This window comes from Amblyraja radiata, chromosome 31, assembly GCF_010909765.2.
Source record: "Amblyraja radiata isolate CabotCenter1 chromosome 31, sAmbRad1.1.pri, whole genome shotgun sequence".
Classification (NCBI taxonomy): Eukaryota; Metazoa; Chordata; class Chondrichthyes; order Rajiformes; family Rajidae; genus Amblyraja; species Amblyraja radiata.
Window position 1 is genome coordinate 19,302,827 of NC_045986.1, and position 13,711 is coordinate 19,316,537.

Below are 13,711 nucleotides of genomic sequence, written 5' to 3' on the forward strand. Positions count from 1 at the left end.
GGAAACAACCTTACGTTTTACGTGACAATGATAAACTAAACTAGAATAAAAGTATTCATGACAAGCTACGCATAGGTTTATTGATTTTGACTTGCTGAAACTTCTTCTCTGGTTTGTTACAACAGAGATGGTATATGTTTCTGGACAACTAGGAAGAACAAGTCACATTTAATTTTATAATTATTATGTTTGGGATGTGGGCATTGCTGCCAAAGCCAGTGTAGTGGCCATTTGGGCTGTTTTGCATGTCATTGTGGATGGCATGTGCCTTTAAATTTTAGACTGCCCGTTATAATGTGGGTGGGATTTATGACGTGTCTTTGGGCGTGTTTGCAGCTTAACTACTTGCGCAGAAGTTTAGTTTTTAAGATTCGTTTTGGAGAGACGATGGAGAAGGTTAATCCTTCGACCATGTCGAGCATGTCATTTCATGTCATTGTTACGGAGACACGAGGAGCTTTCTAATATCTGAAGTAATGAGCTGGAGTTCGAAGAAGATTGCCGTAACAAGTCGGAAAAACATTGGATGTATCTTACTGTTTTCTATCTACAATAAAGAAAATATTCATCAAAAGACTGTGTGTTGAAGCTTTATGAATGGAGAAGCTCTGAAGGTCTCTGAGGCAGCTTGCATGCGTACCGAAGATATTCCCCTTATCCATTCTCATCCAATTAGCGGCTAGGGTGCTAATTACTTGAAAGATATGAAAAATCTTCCGCTATAGCCAGCATTTATTATTCAACCCAGAGACTACCCTCCACGCTGTCAACGATTGCCCTAATCTTAGCATGATCTACAAGGGTGCCACCATACATATGAAAAATCATTCATGTATATTAGAAACAGCAAGGTTACCAGCATTATTTCTTGTCGAACAACGTTAGTAACAAGCATCCATTGAGAAGAACAACCATCACACTCTGTCTCCTGTTGCAAGCCAATTTTTGATCCAATTTGCCAACTTGCCTTGGATCCCATGAGTCTTAACTAATGGACCAGTCTCCCATATAGAACCTTGTTGAAATCCTTATTGATGTCCATGTAAATCACATCTATTGCCCTGTCTCAATAATACACCATTTACTCAGAACATTCATTCAGACTGGCTAGACAGGATCAGCCCTTGGCAAAGCCATGCAGGCTACCTCTGATTAGTCCTTGCCTTCTCAAGTGATGTCAGTCTCACAAGTCTTGAAATTGCCAAGTTTTTCCCTGTTGTCATCCTCCAGTCACTTTGTTGCCAGAGTCCCAGCAGTCTCTTCCCTTGCCTCTTGTGACAACCTAGGATAACTCTCATCAGAACTTAGGGATTTATCTGCCTTTAGGCCCATGCCAGCAACAAGTAACACCACATACTTATGTAGACCTGCCCTTCAGTTTCACCTTCCACTTACTGTGTTCTCCAACTACAATAATTTATTCGGGATCTTCTGGCTCCATGGTTCCCAATGAACCATATCTCTTGCCTATTTCCTTCGCTCCATAGATGTTGCCTCACCCGCTGAGTTTCTCCAGCATTTCTGTCTGCCTTCGATTTTCCAGCATCCACAGTTCCTTCTTAAACTCTTTCTCTTATTATTCTTTTTGTTCTTGGAACATTGAGTTCTTACAACAATCCAGTTGATCTCATTGCACCAGAAGTTGGACTGGTTTATTTTGCCCTAAATTCCACGTTATTAAGCAAATTTAAATTCTACATCTGCTATTGTGGGATTTGAAACCATTTTGCTGCATTGTCAGCTGAGACATCTGGATAACGAGTTTGAACTGCTGCACTATCAGCCTATCCATTTAAGATCAAAGAAAGTACATTTACCTACTGCAATTTAAATGCTATAAGCTAAATAAAAAAACCTCTGAGATTTATACAGTTCCAACTTCTTCACATTGTCATGTTAACTCGTTTACTGTCACCGCAGGCATGCTGGAATTCACTTCATTTAATTGGGACATTATTTTAAAAAATATTTGAGTTTCATTCCAGTTGTTGCATCACCTACGCCAGTCAGCTGAAATTGTATCTTTCAAATTTCTCCCTCATTATTGAGCTTGGCAGCTGAGTTCCGAGCAGTGAAAGTCTGGAAGGTGTGCGATGTTGACGCTGTGTGTGCATGCATATACCATATGTAGGAGCAGTGGGTCAACAATCATCCTGTCACGAGGCTACGACTTTGCTGCTGCTGCTGCTCGAACTGAAACCCAACCCAGAGAAAATCTATACTGCTGTTTATCGGAGAAAAGAACTTGCTTGAGGTGATCATCGTATTGACGACGATCCACGCCTCAATTTTAAAAACAAAAGGCTTGCTTGAGGTGGCGCAGCGGTTGTGTTGCTGCATTACAACGCCAGAGATCGGGGTTCGATCCTGACTACGGGTGCTGTCTGTACAGAGTTTGTGCGTTCGCCCCATGTGCGCGTGGGTTTTCCCTGGGTGCTCCGGTTTCCTCCCACACTCCAAAGATGTACAGGTTTGTAGGTTAAATGGCTTCAGTGAAAATTGTAAATTGCCCCTGGTGTGTAGGATAGTGCTAGTGTACGGGGATCGCTAGTTGGTTGGGACTCGGTGGACCGAAGGGCCTGTTTCCACGTTCTAACTTTGGACTAGACTAAAAGAATGGAAAAGTGAGAGTAAGTGTTTTGGGAAAATTAAAAATTTCAGAAAACATTGGTACGTAAAATGAATGCTACCATAAGTAAAGATTTTGCTGCCCCCAGAAGGCCGGTAAATATTGGCGTAAGTTGTCCCAAACTCATAAATCCATTATGTTTAACTAGTATTCACAGAATAAAGAAATATTACAATATAACATTGAATATTTTTAGATGTAAGCTCTGGCAAATCACCTGTATGATGAAGCATTTCATATAAAACACAGATTCTTTCTCCAACTTAAAACATCCAATACGCAAGTTACTTTTGCTTCACAGAAGAGCACTGGCTCCAATGAAGCTTCTCCTTCATGTTATCATATTCCCCATCTGACAGCGATTGCAATTTCCAAACCCACCAAAGTAAATTTCTCCATAATGTGCTACATAATCTTATCAAATCATCAATATTTGAGTTAAGAAGTTCAGACTGATTGCATTCTTTTTTTTTCTTTTTTGCATAATCTGAATTTGCATAATCAGTGAGCATGGATGCCTTGCGGCAAACGTTGAGCCTTTAAACTCATATCATTATGGCCCTGTCCCACTGTACGAGTTCATTCAAGAGCTCAGGAGTGAAAAAAATCAAACTCGTGGTAAGCATGTAGAATGAACGTAGCAGGTACGTCGGAGCTCAGGGACGTCTCTTAGCGGCTCGTAACGCTAACGGCAGGTACTCGGGAAGACTCGCTAACAGCAGGTAAGCTCGGGAAGACTCGTGAAGATTTTTCAACATGTTGAAAAATGTCCACGAGAGCCCCGAGTACTTACGAGCGGCCATTACCGAAAATCTTCGAGTTCGAATCAGGGCAAACTCGGGGAGAACTCTTGAATGAACTCGTACAGTGGGACAGGGCTTTTAGGCTTATGTTACTGATACAACATTTGCAAGACGTAACCTACCTTGCGGGTACTCTTCCACATGTACTTCATATAAGCGTAAGTGACGTGAGGATGAACTGTTGACAAAGGCTGATCAAGATGCTTTGAAGGATCTACACCAAGGAGCTGCACCAGGGTCTTGTGAGCCAGGGCCTGGAAATAGAACATTCTGAATGCTAGAATTACGTTTGACAAAATGCCGTCAGAAAGCAAAGCGATTTGACTGAATCTGGATTTCTCCACACCGCCTGTGAACTTTTACCCCCGGATCAGATCTCACAATCAGATTTAAGATGGAAACTGCCCCCCAACACTAATTGTATCTTATTCACAACCATACACTCATGGGGAAGTTGCAGAATGGAATTACAATGGGGGGGAAAGGTAACTTCTGTTATGACTGCAGACTGAGGAATTAAAATGGCAAAAGAATATGAGGAATAGAACGAAACAACAGGGGATAGATTTAAGTCTGCCTACCCTGATCTTGTTATCTTACACTTTTGAAGTTGAACATGCGATTGATTCCCTGCTGATAACAGAGGACAGCAAACAACAATGACATTTTATCAAGTAATATATTATAAACTGTTTTTCTTTTAAAGTCTGGGTTTTTTTTAATTCAAGGTCCTACATTTTTTTGTTTTAATTTTTTAGTTTGTTTTAGAGATACAGCACGGAAACAGGCCCTTTGGCACACAGAGTCCGCACCGATCAGCGATCCCCACACACTAACACTAACCTACACACACTCGGGACAATTTACATTTATACCAAGCCAATTAACCTGCAAACCTGTACGTCCATGGAGTGTGGGAGGAAACCGAAGATCGAGGAGAAAACCCACGCAGGTCACGGGGAGAACGTACAAACTCCGTAAAGCGTAAAGCCAACCACCCGTAGTCAGGATCGCACCCGGGTCTCTGGTGCTGTAAAACGGTAGCTGTACTGCTACTCCACCGTGCTGCCTGGTGTGAAATGGATAGTAATAGGATACATTCCTCCTTTTTATCACCCATGGAGTTATATCATGAAAGGTTCTCGCGGCATTGATTTTCATTTCTTACCAAACGTCCATTCTTTCCACAAAGGCTAGCGTATTTTAGCCAGGTCCTCATATCTTCATGTGGTCCAATGACAAGGGAGCGAACCATTAGGATTCGCTGCCAGTCTTCTACTATCTGCTGGCAGCCCTGTGTAGCACATAAAGTCGACAGTGAATATTTGACATTGGTGCAAAAATTCCTGTCATTCTCCTCAGAAATTTCTTATTTTCTTTTCTCCAAATAGTATTAGCTCACTGATTCTGACGACTCTCAGTATTCATAGAATTCTCATAGAAAAACAAGGCAATACGTGAAATTGTATTGCTTCGGGTCTCCATATGGCTTTGTGGGCAAGTGCGGTATTCTCAGAATGTGCTCCACTCAATATTAATTTGAATCAAGTTAGCTGATTTCAATGGAGTCAACAAAGAAAGTGAAAACAATTTATTTGAATTCCCATCCTTGATATTCTCTCCAGAGTGTTTGCGTATGTGGAAGCCAAGTGTGAACAGAATCAAGACTTATAACATGAGCAACCTGACCTGCTCACCACACAAGTGACAAATGGCCATTGAACGCAGTGGTAGAGGGCTGGAAATACTTATATTATATCTCAGTGTGAGTCAATGCCTTGAGGAGAGGAGAGAAACTAGGGTAAAAAAATAAACATTAAATCTAGGCGCTGTATGTTATTAATGCATTTGACACCGTCTAATCTGGTTTACATCACTGGGCCAGACCTGCCAATGAATGGGTTATATAAAAAAACAAAATGAAAACAGACTCACAGAAACTAAATTAAAATGTGAAATGCTAAAGTTATTAAATGGGGGATTATTTAGTCAATCATTTTTAGTTGCTGTCAGTAACAGGGGTACAAGTGCTTGGTTGTAAAATCATGAACTAAAAATAACTCCAAGAGGCCTGCATATGCAAGACCTGGAATTATGTAAACAAGACTGGAATGCTATCTTAAACAGACAGTCTACAAGCTCTCTTCAACAAAAAATGGGACATTTGTCTTCACGTGCTTCTGTTTTCCTTCAAAAACACAGTTTAAAAAATACAAAGCAACATGAACTTGAAACTGTGTGTGAAAGTGACCTTTTAAATTATAGAAATAAATGTCATTTATATTAAATTATATAAATGAAATACTTTCTATAGGGATTGTTAATTAAAAAAAAAAAAATGATGATAGAATAAGGTGTTTAAAAAAAAAAGAATCTGGTTTACAGATTTCTAGAGAATATTTCTGGTATCCAAGTTTTGAACACATTAGACCAATCACTGGAAGAAAGTCTCAATTCTCTTCACAAATGTTGAAAATAAAAGATGTCCTAAAACAAGAAGCCACAAGTTTTTGTTCAGTACAGCATTTATATCCCGATTTGACTCATCTACCCTGTCAACTTTTATACAGACAAAATTATTCCCTGTAAACCACCAAATAAAAAATGTTAATGTAAAGTCTCGGTCTGTTCTTGTGCAAAAGCACAGGGATACAACACGAGGCACAAGGTGAGTGGAATTTATACAGCTTGAAGTGTGGTTACACCACATATGGAGTACCGTTTGCAGCTCTGGTCGCCGCATTACAGGAAGGATGCAAAGGCTTCAGAGAGAGGGGATTAGCGGGTATTACCTATCAGGAGAGGTTGTACAATCTTGGATTGCTTTTGCTTATCACAAGTTGAGGGGAGAGCTGATAGTTTACAAGAGGCATAGATAGGGTTCATAGATAAGGTAGATAGTCAGAGATTTTTTTCCCCCAGCATGGAAAAGTCAAACACAAGAGAATTAGTCTTAACATGAGAGAGAGAGAAAGTTTAAAGAAGTTTAGTTGACTTTAGTTTATGGTCATGTGTACTGAGGTACAGTGCAAAGTTTTGTTGCATTGTATCCAGTCAAATACTATACATGATTACATTCAGCCGCCCACAGTGTACCGATTAAGGGTAAATGGTACAGTATTTAGTGCAAGATAAAGATAGTTCAAAGGTCTCATATGAAGTGGAAGAGAGGTCAGGACTGCACTCGAGCTGGTGAGAGAACGGTTAAGTTGCCTGATAACAGCTGGGAAGAAACTGTCCCTGAATCAGGTGGTATGCATTTTCAAACTTCTGTACCCCTTGCCTGGTGGGAGAGGGGACGGGGTGAGACTGGTCCTTGGTTATGCTGCTGACCTTGCCGAGGCAGCGTGAATGTGCGAGACAGATGAGCAAGACAGGTTTTTTCACCCCCAGAGTGTAGGTGTCTCAAACCTGCTAGGGAAGAGGGAGGTGGTGAAAGCAGATGTAATGGTGACATTTAAGAGGTGTTTGGATAAGCACATGAAGATGAAGGCAAGGAAAGGAGGCTCATAGATCATGTACAGGCAGAGGGGTTAGTTTAATTTGGCATCATGATCGGCACGAACATCATGGGACAAAGGGCCTATAATGTAATGATCTATGTAAACTTAATTTGGAAGTGGGGAGGCTATTTTTTTAAAAAATAAATAAAGTTGTTTGTGATATATATGATTACAAATCCACCATGAATAATAATTGTACTAGCATTTCTGACTAATGAATGTGAACTATGTCTGATTTAGATGTTGTCTCAGGGACAAGTGGTTAAAACATGTAATTTATAACAATACTGTGGTTTCAACCACAGGTCATGTTAACTATATCTATCTTTAATTGCAAATTTACATTTGATAATACATACATTTCCACCATTTCCCTACATAAAAAATTGAACAGGACTTTTTGGATATCCCCGCACAATGTGAACCTAATCTAGAAAGAGATGAGGTTCAATTTTGATTCTGTGTGGAGTTAGCCGATCTCAGGTGGCGGATATAACTTGCACGTGTCTCTGACGAAGACAGAAGGTGATGAGCTGGGCCAGTCTCCACAGACCTTGTCAAGATGTCTGCAGCTATTGACCTCTGTACAATATTCTCAAATAGTTCAGCGGAGTGTGCTATACGCCTTTGGTCTCAGAATGATTAACAGAGGCATTCAAGCTGACCAGTGACTGCAACATTTTTTGATGTTTTAAAAAAAATAAGGCGACTTGCCTGAAGTCGTTCCCACCAGGTCTGTCGGATGATGTCCCTCCGCTCTGGAACGAGCTTATATTGGATTACCTCTTCCAGCTCCGACAGCATCTGACAGGATACCATGGCCTAAACAGTGACATAAAGCATTGTTGCTGCTTATGCTTTATTATTTCTATCATTCACACCCCCCCCCCTCCTCCAGATTTTACTACTCACCCAGGGTTTTTCTGGGAACCTTTACTGCTGGAGGACAAATTGAGAGTGGAAGTTGAATTTATTTATATTGTGTTCCAGGTCCATACTTACGTGCAGTGTAAGAATACTATGGACCTGGTGTTTGTCTCCCAAATGCCCGCCAAGGCACATGCTGCCTGTATACCACGGCTCTATAATGGAGACTGAAGTGACCTTGGTTTTGGCATGTCGTGATGTAGGGCTCAATGGTTTCCTATGAGGCTGCAATTTTGGACATAAAATGCTGCAGTAACTCAGCGCGTCAGGTACCTTCTCTGGAGAGAAGGAATAGGTGACGTTTCAGGTCGGGACCCTTCCGCAGACTTCCTACACATTTAGGCTGTGATTATGTTGGTCAAGACAAATTAGTCAACCTAAAAGAGCCACATGGGCACAAGTAGCTCACTTGAAGCATGCAACACTGAACCACAGTGACTGATTCATTTCTGTGGTTTCAGTTATCACTCTGTATTTGGCACCTTCTTGCAAATATTATAGCTGTTAATATTTTCCATTCTGAATCATAAACACATTTTCTATTTTTAATTCATTAACCATAAAACCATTGCTGAAGATCATTAAGTGAATGATTTTATTGTGAGCCACAGCGCCTGTTCCTGTGCAATAACTGATGCAATAAACCAATATGGAAATATGTGCGGTGCAGAGTTAAGTTATGATTTGATGAGGATTCCAAATTAAATACAAATGCAACATTGTTTTTGACAGTTTTGATTACAAATTTCTTTCATAGATTCCAAAGGTATCATTTAAATACAATGAACAGTATTTGAAATGTCATCTGATTGCAGATTGCAGTTTGCGTATTGCCACAGCGACATTTTTACAATAGTTTATAATGCTAGCATGACACAGCTTGCCAGCACTTGCCAAGTGACAGGCTTGAACCTGAAGAGCTGCATCATATATTCCACACAATTAATATAATAGACAAATTGTTTAGATCATGAATGACAAAAAGATTGAAGAACAAAACATTATCAGAATCATGTAGGTCGACCTCTATTGGACTCACCCCATAGGCACGGCTGTAGCTCTCACCAGCCATAGCTGTCAATTCTGTATCCAACAGGTCTCTGGCTTTATCAATGCACTACAAACAAAGGGGAAACAAATATTAGTTTTACCGTTTTATTAGCTTATCTGTGAGCAATATCCAACCCCATCCGACTTTGTGTATCAATTTAAAGTCCAGCCACACCAAATATTATTTTCAAAGGTATTTTCCTCCCCTCAATAACCTGGAAGTTATCTGACTAATATATTTTGAATATAGAAAAAAATAAACTTCCATTTATTCTTCAAGAAATGGTTTTGTATTTTTCTGGTGGGAAAAATACACCACCAGATATCTTCCTTCTACATTATTTTGTGGCCAAAAGGTAAAAATTGAATCAAAATCTATTCAGGAGCAAGACTGAATAAATCCGTACTTCAGGTTACAAATTCCACTACGTTTCCATGGGCGGAAATCCTGGAGGGGGGGCCGGGGGGCTCGTCCCCCCATGTTTTGAGAGGTGGGGGGCAATCCCCCCCCATGTTTTGTAATCCGGACTTTATCAGAGTCTTTCCAAGGGCTGAATCGGCACATTTGCGGGGCCTTTCATCGCCCGGCGTGGCTTAAAATCAAACTGCTGCACCGAGGCGATCGAGGATCCCGATGTTGAAGCCCCCGCCGAGCGATCAAAGGCCCCGCGAATGGGCCAATTCAAGCCCCAGGATTCGGGGCGGACGAAGCTGCTGTTCCTGGAGTTCGGAGTCGGTCACCAACCAGGTCAGCTCCCGATGTTACCGTCCACAGGGCCCATGGCCGAAGCCTTGCGTGTGTGCGCCTGCGTGTGTGTGTGTGTGCCTGCGCAGCTGCCAAGAAATTGTGTCCCCCCCATGTTTTGATAGCAATTTCCGTGCCTGTGAGTTTCCATGTTTAGAAACACAGGGAACTGCAGATGCTGGAATCTTGAGGTAAAAACAAAGTGCTGGCATAACTCAGCAGGTCAGGCAGCATCTGTAGCGAGAATGGATATGCGGCATTTCTGGCCGGGACCCTACTTCCGACCCAAAACATCGCCCATCCATTCCCTCCACAGATGCTGCCTAACCTGCTGAGTTACAGCAGCATTTTATGTTTTACTCAAGTTTCCATCAGGTTTAAACATCGGGAAATTCATCCATGTACCCTCTACAACCTTCTATTTCGTAAAATCCAAGACGATAGGTATTTTGCAGTTTTAAAGGAAACTAAAAAATCATAACTTCATTGTTAATACATTCCTGGAAGATTGTCCAATGTTCACAGTAGCATCCATGTTTGTTCATTAATGGACAAACCATTCAATGTCTAATAATTGGTCATTAGGTCAAGAATGGATTTTAATCCTTCACATTGGCATAAACTTGCATTGAAGCTATTTCAAATCCAAATAAAATCAATAGAATTAAACCACTGTGATTTCCTTAGTTTATAAAAAGCATTATTATTCTGCATTAAAACAAGTCAACATTAATTCAGTCACAAAAAAAAACTGCAGGTGCTGCAATCTTGAGGACAAAAACAAAAGGGCCTGCTCCTGCGCTGCAATGTTCTAAGTACTATGAGACACAAACTTCTATATGTGTGTGCAATTCAATAGGAAAACCATAATTATAAAGTTGCTTTAACTGCACTTAGTGGCTTTGATCAAAATCTACTTTCTAGTCAAATCTCTAAATTTGTCTGCGTGTAGTTATTGGGTTGAAAAGGTAATGCTTAAGGAGAGATGAATAGGGTCCAATAGGTCAATTTCACTATTTCCAGAGGATGCAGGGGTTTGATGCCATGAGGGAAAAAATATTGATTTAAGATAAGAAAGAAAAGTTTGAACATCTGAAATGCAAAGCAGATCTGTAAGCATTTGGAAGAAATTAAAATGTAATCTTCCAATGGAGATTTGAGCCTGGATTCTCCCATCAATGGAATTCGATTGCTAGTTATAACCCACTGATTTTAAAATGAACTAGAAAGTCCCCATCTGAAAAGTAAGATGAATGATACGTGCTCTGTGTGCAAATATTTCTCGATGAAAGCAGGTCGAATTTTAAAACCAAAATCAAAGAACTCTGAACTAGGAAGAGCCGATGTTTCATTGGCTAATGCGGCAGTACGTTATGCATCAATATAAATGTATTTTAATGCATTCCAAACACTGCAAATAGATTTGTGACTTTATGCATCTGCACAGATTTTGTGCATGCTTAATTTGGATTTCTTCATCTGTTTGCTGATGGATAACTGTCTTTTGTGTAATTCTAGCATTTCAGTGGTGGGTGAGGGGTTTTGTGGTGTGTGCGTGTGTTATTCAATATCGGGGAATACAGCAGTGAACATGGGTTAAGTAAGGTCACACAAACAGCGATCAGAAAAATATTTGGAGTCTGCAATTTTTGTTTTTTGTTTTACGCAAAGTGAAATGGGAAGCGATGATATATTCAAGTGTTTGTGTTTGTTTCCAGGGCTGCAGGTTGACCGCAAAGTTTTGATTTACAAGGAGATTGAAGGCAAACTTATTTCCTTTCATGCACTATTCGCTTCCAGCAAAAATCAACCAAAAATGGCCAAAACAGTACAAATAATTGTAGAATTTTAATTCTGAATTACGTGCATCTCTATCGAATTAGAAAACAATTTTCTAGTATTGCTCCACCACATATTCAGACTCAATTATCTAGTTTATGCGGTGATCCGTTCCTTCTGCTGCCTCTGTGTTCTCCGTAAGTTCATAATATGATTGTAAATGGTTATTTTTCTACTTTGAATAGTCACGAGTCAAAGACTTCCCAAAGATGAGCGAGATGTTGCATATCTTCAAGGAAACTTTCACCATAACCTTGAACCACCAGGTAACCTCTACCCATGAAGGTCTCAGAATAGGGTGTTTCAGGTGTCTGGGATCATGCACACAAACAATGTGACCTGCCCAATATAGTCAAATAAGTGTAACTGTAATAAAGCCAATGTAACTAAATAATGGTTGAACCAAACTGTACAATAAACTAATGGAGTCTGTTCTGACCAGCATTATAATTATTCTGTTAAAATAGCACAAACCTGCTGAGCGAGGGAGAAGAGGTCTTGATGCAGAGCCAGTACTGCTCTGTAGAAGGCACCATCATGTGTATCCCGTGGAATCATACAAGCATATTCTTCCATACTATCCCAGTGCCCTGTTGATAAAGACGCACAGTGATTGGTGAATGTAAAGGATATGGACCAGGGTATATTCCGATTAAAATGTTAAAATTACAGTTGCAGTATATGCTGAAATTGCACGGTTCAGCTAACTGATCTTTTCCAGTACTGCTCTCCAAATTATTGTTTTATTACATCTAGGCATGTGATTCATCTATCGCATCAAATCCCATGAACTTCATATTCATCTTGATGTGCCGAACGCTGCTACTTGGCATAAGAAGCTCTGTATCAACCAACATTTCCAAATAAAAACATATTTCTTGTCTCAATTATAGATTTTCGAACTTTTGTTACGAAATCATATCTCGTTCAAAGGAGAAACGTCAGATATCTGTGCTGATATGAATGCCAAACTAAACTAACCCCATCAGCCTGCATGTGATCCTTATGCTTCCATTTCAAGTCTGTTCAAGCATCTGTCTAAATGCCTATTAAACATCACTATCTTGTCTGCTTCCACCAACACCCCTGGCTGTGCGTTCCAGGCATCTACCACTTCCTGTATTAAAAAAAGCTTGCTATGCACATAGCCTTGCTGAAACAGTAGCAAAAATAAAGATTTTTTTAATTGTGAGATTTCACAAAGCTGGACGTATTACTCAGATTTCTGAGTATTAACTGACTGAACAATCTGGTTTCTGAAAATTAGCCAGTTTTCTCCAGTGCCAATGACATGATCTGACAGCTCCTGATGCTCTCTCCTCAGCCATCAATCTGGGCTCTCCATAAATGAAAAGAATAATCAAACCAAGAGGTATTTTTACAATGAAACTAAAGCGATGAGCAAATTCTTTATTGAGGGTGTCACATCCTTCCTTTCCTCATCCAATACCACACAGTTCTCATTCTTGCTCCTCTTCGAACCACCCACGGTGGCCAAAACAAGAGGCGACTAAATGAATCGCAGTCCTTGTTGGAGTTACTGCTACCTGCTGTATCACAGTGGCCCGGATACGACTTCACTTCTCCCTTCCCACTTCATAGCCAAGGTCAAGAACTCACCACAGTGATGGAGAAAATCAAATGATGCCATTCTCTACTATTATTGCCGGTTCAACAATGCTTGGAAGTGTCTACAAATTGTATTCTGCTACTGAATATGACAATTCTGCATTATTGTTAAAAAAAAAAACTAACTTTAACATAGAAGGCAACATCGAGTCTGCGCCAACCAGCGATCCCCACACACTTACACTAACCTACACACACTAGGGCCAATTTACAATTATACCAAGTTAATTAGTCTGCAAACCTGTGGACTAAAGGAGTGTAGGAGGAAACCGGAGATCCCGGAGAAAACCCACGCAGGTCACGGGGCACATGTACAAACTCCGTACAGACAAGCAACTATAGGCAGGATCGATCCCAGGTCTCTGGCTCTGATAGGCAGCAACTCTACCGCTGCGCCACCTTGCCGCCCGGGAATTAAGAGTTTTAAAAGAAGATGCTAGTCCACTGATTTTAACACAGCACATTGGCTTAACTTCACCAGCTCAGTATTCAAATCTGTGGTGTTCAGAAAAATCATTTGAATGCGGAAGCCCTGTGGCTGTATACAGCCCAAGATCATCTTTAATAAAGGGGATTCTGTTACAGA

General features: G+C 40.5%; 1 protein-coding gene across 1 annotated transcript in view; it reads right to left on the reverse strand.

The window, feature by feature from the left end:
* The window catches only part of mtor (mechanistic target of rapamycin kinase), a 190,030-nt gene that overhangs the window by 40,285 nt on the left and 136,034 nt on the right, over window positions 1–13,711 (reverse strand). Inside the window, exons 32-36 of the mRNA XM_033048008.1 lie at window positions 11,971–12,086; window positions 8,902–8,979; window positions 7,650–7,757; window positions 4,601–4,726; window positions 3,555–3,686 (exon numbers count right to left, since the gene is read on the reverse strand). Of these exons, the coding sequence (XP_032903899.1) occupies window positions 3,555–3,686; window positions 4,601–4,726; window positions 7,650–7,757; window positions 8,902–8,979; window positions 11,971–12,086 (560 nt within the window). The remainder of the gene's footprint in view (window positions 1–3,554; window positions 3,687–4,600; window positions 4,727–7,649; window positions 7,758–8,901; window positions 8,980–11,970; window positions 12,087–13,711) is intronic.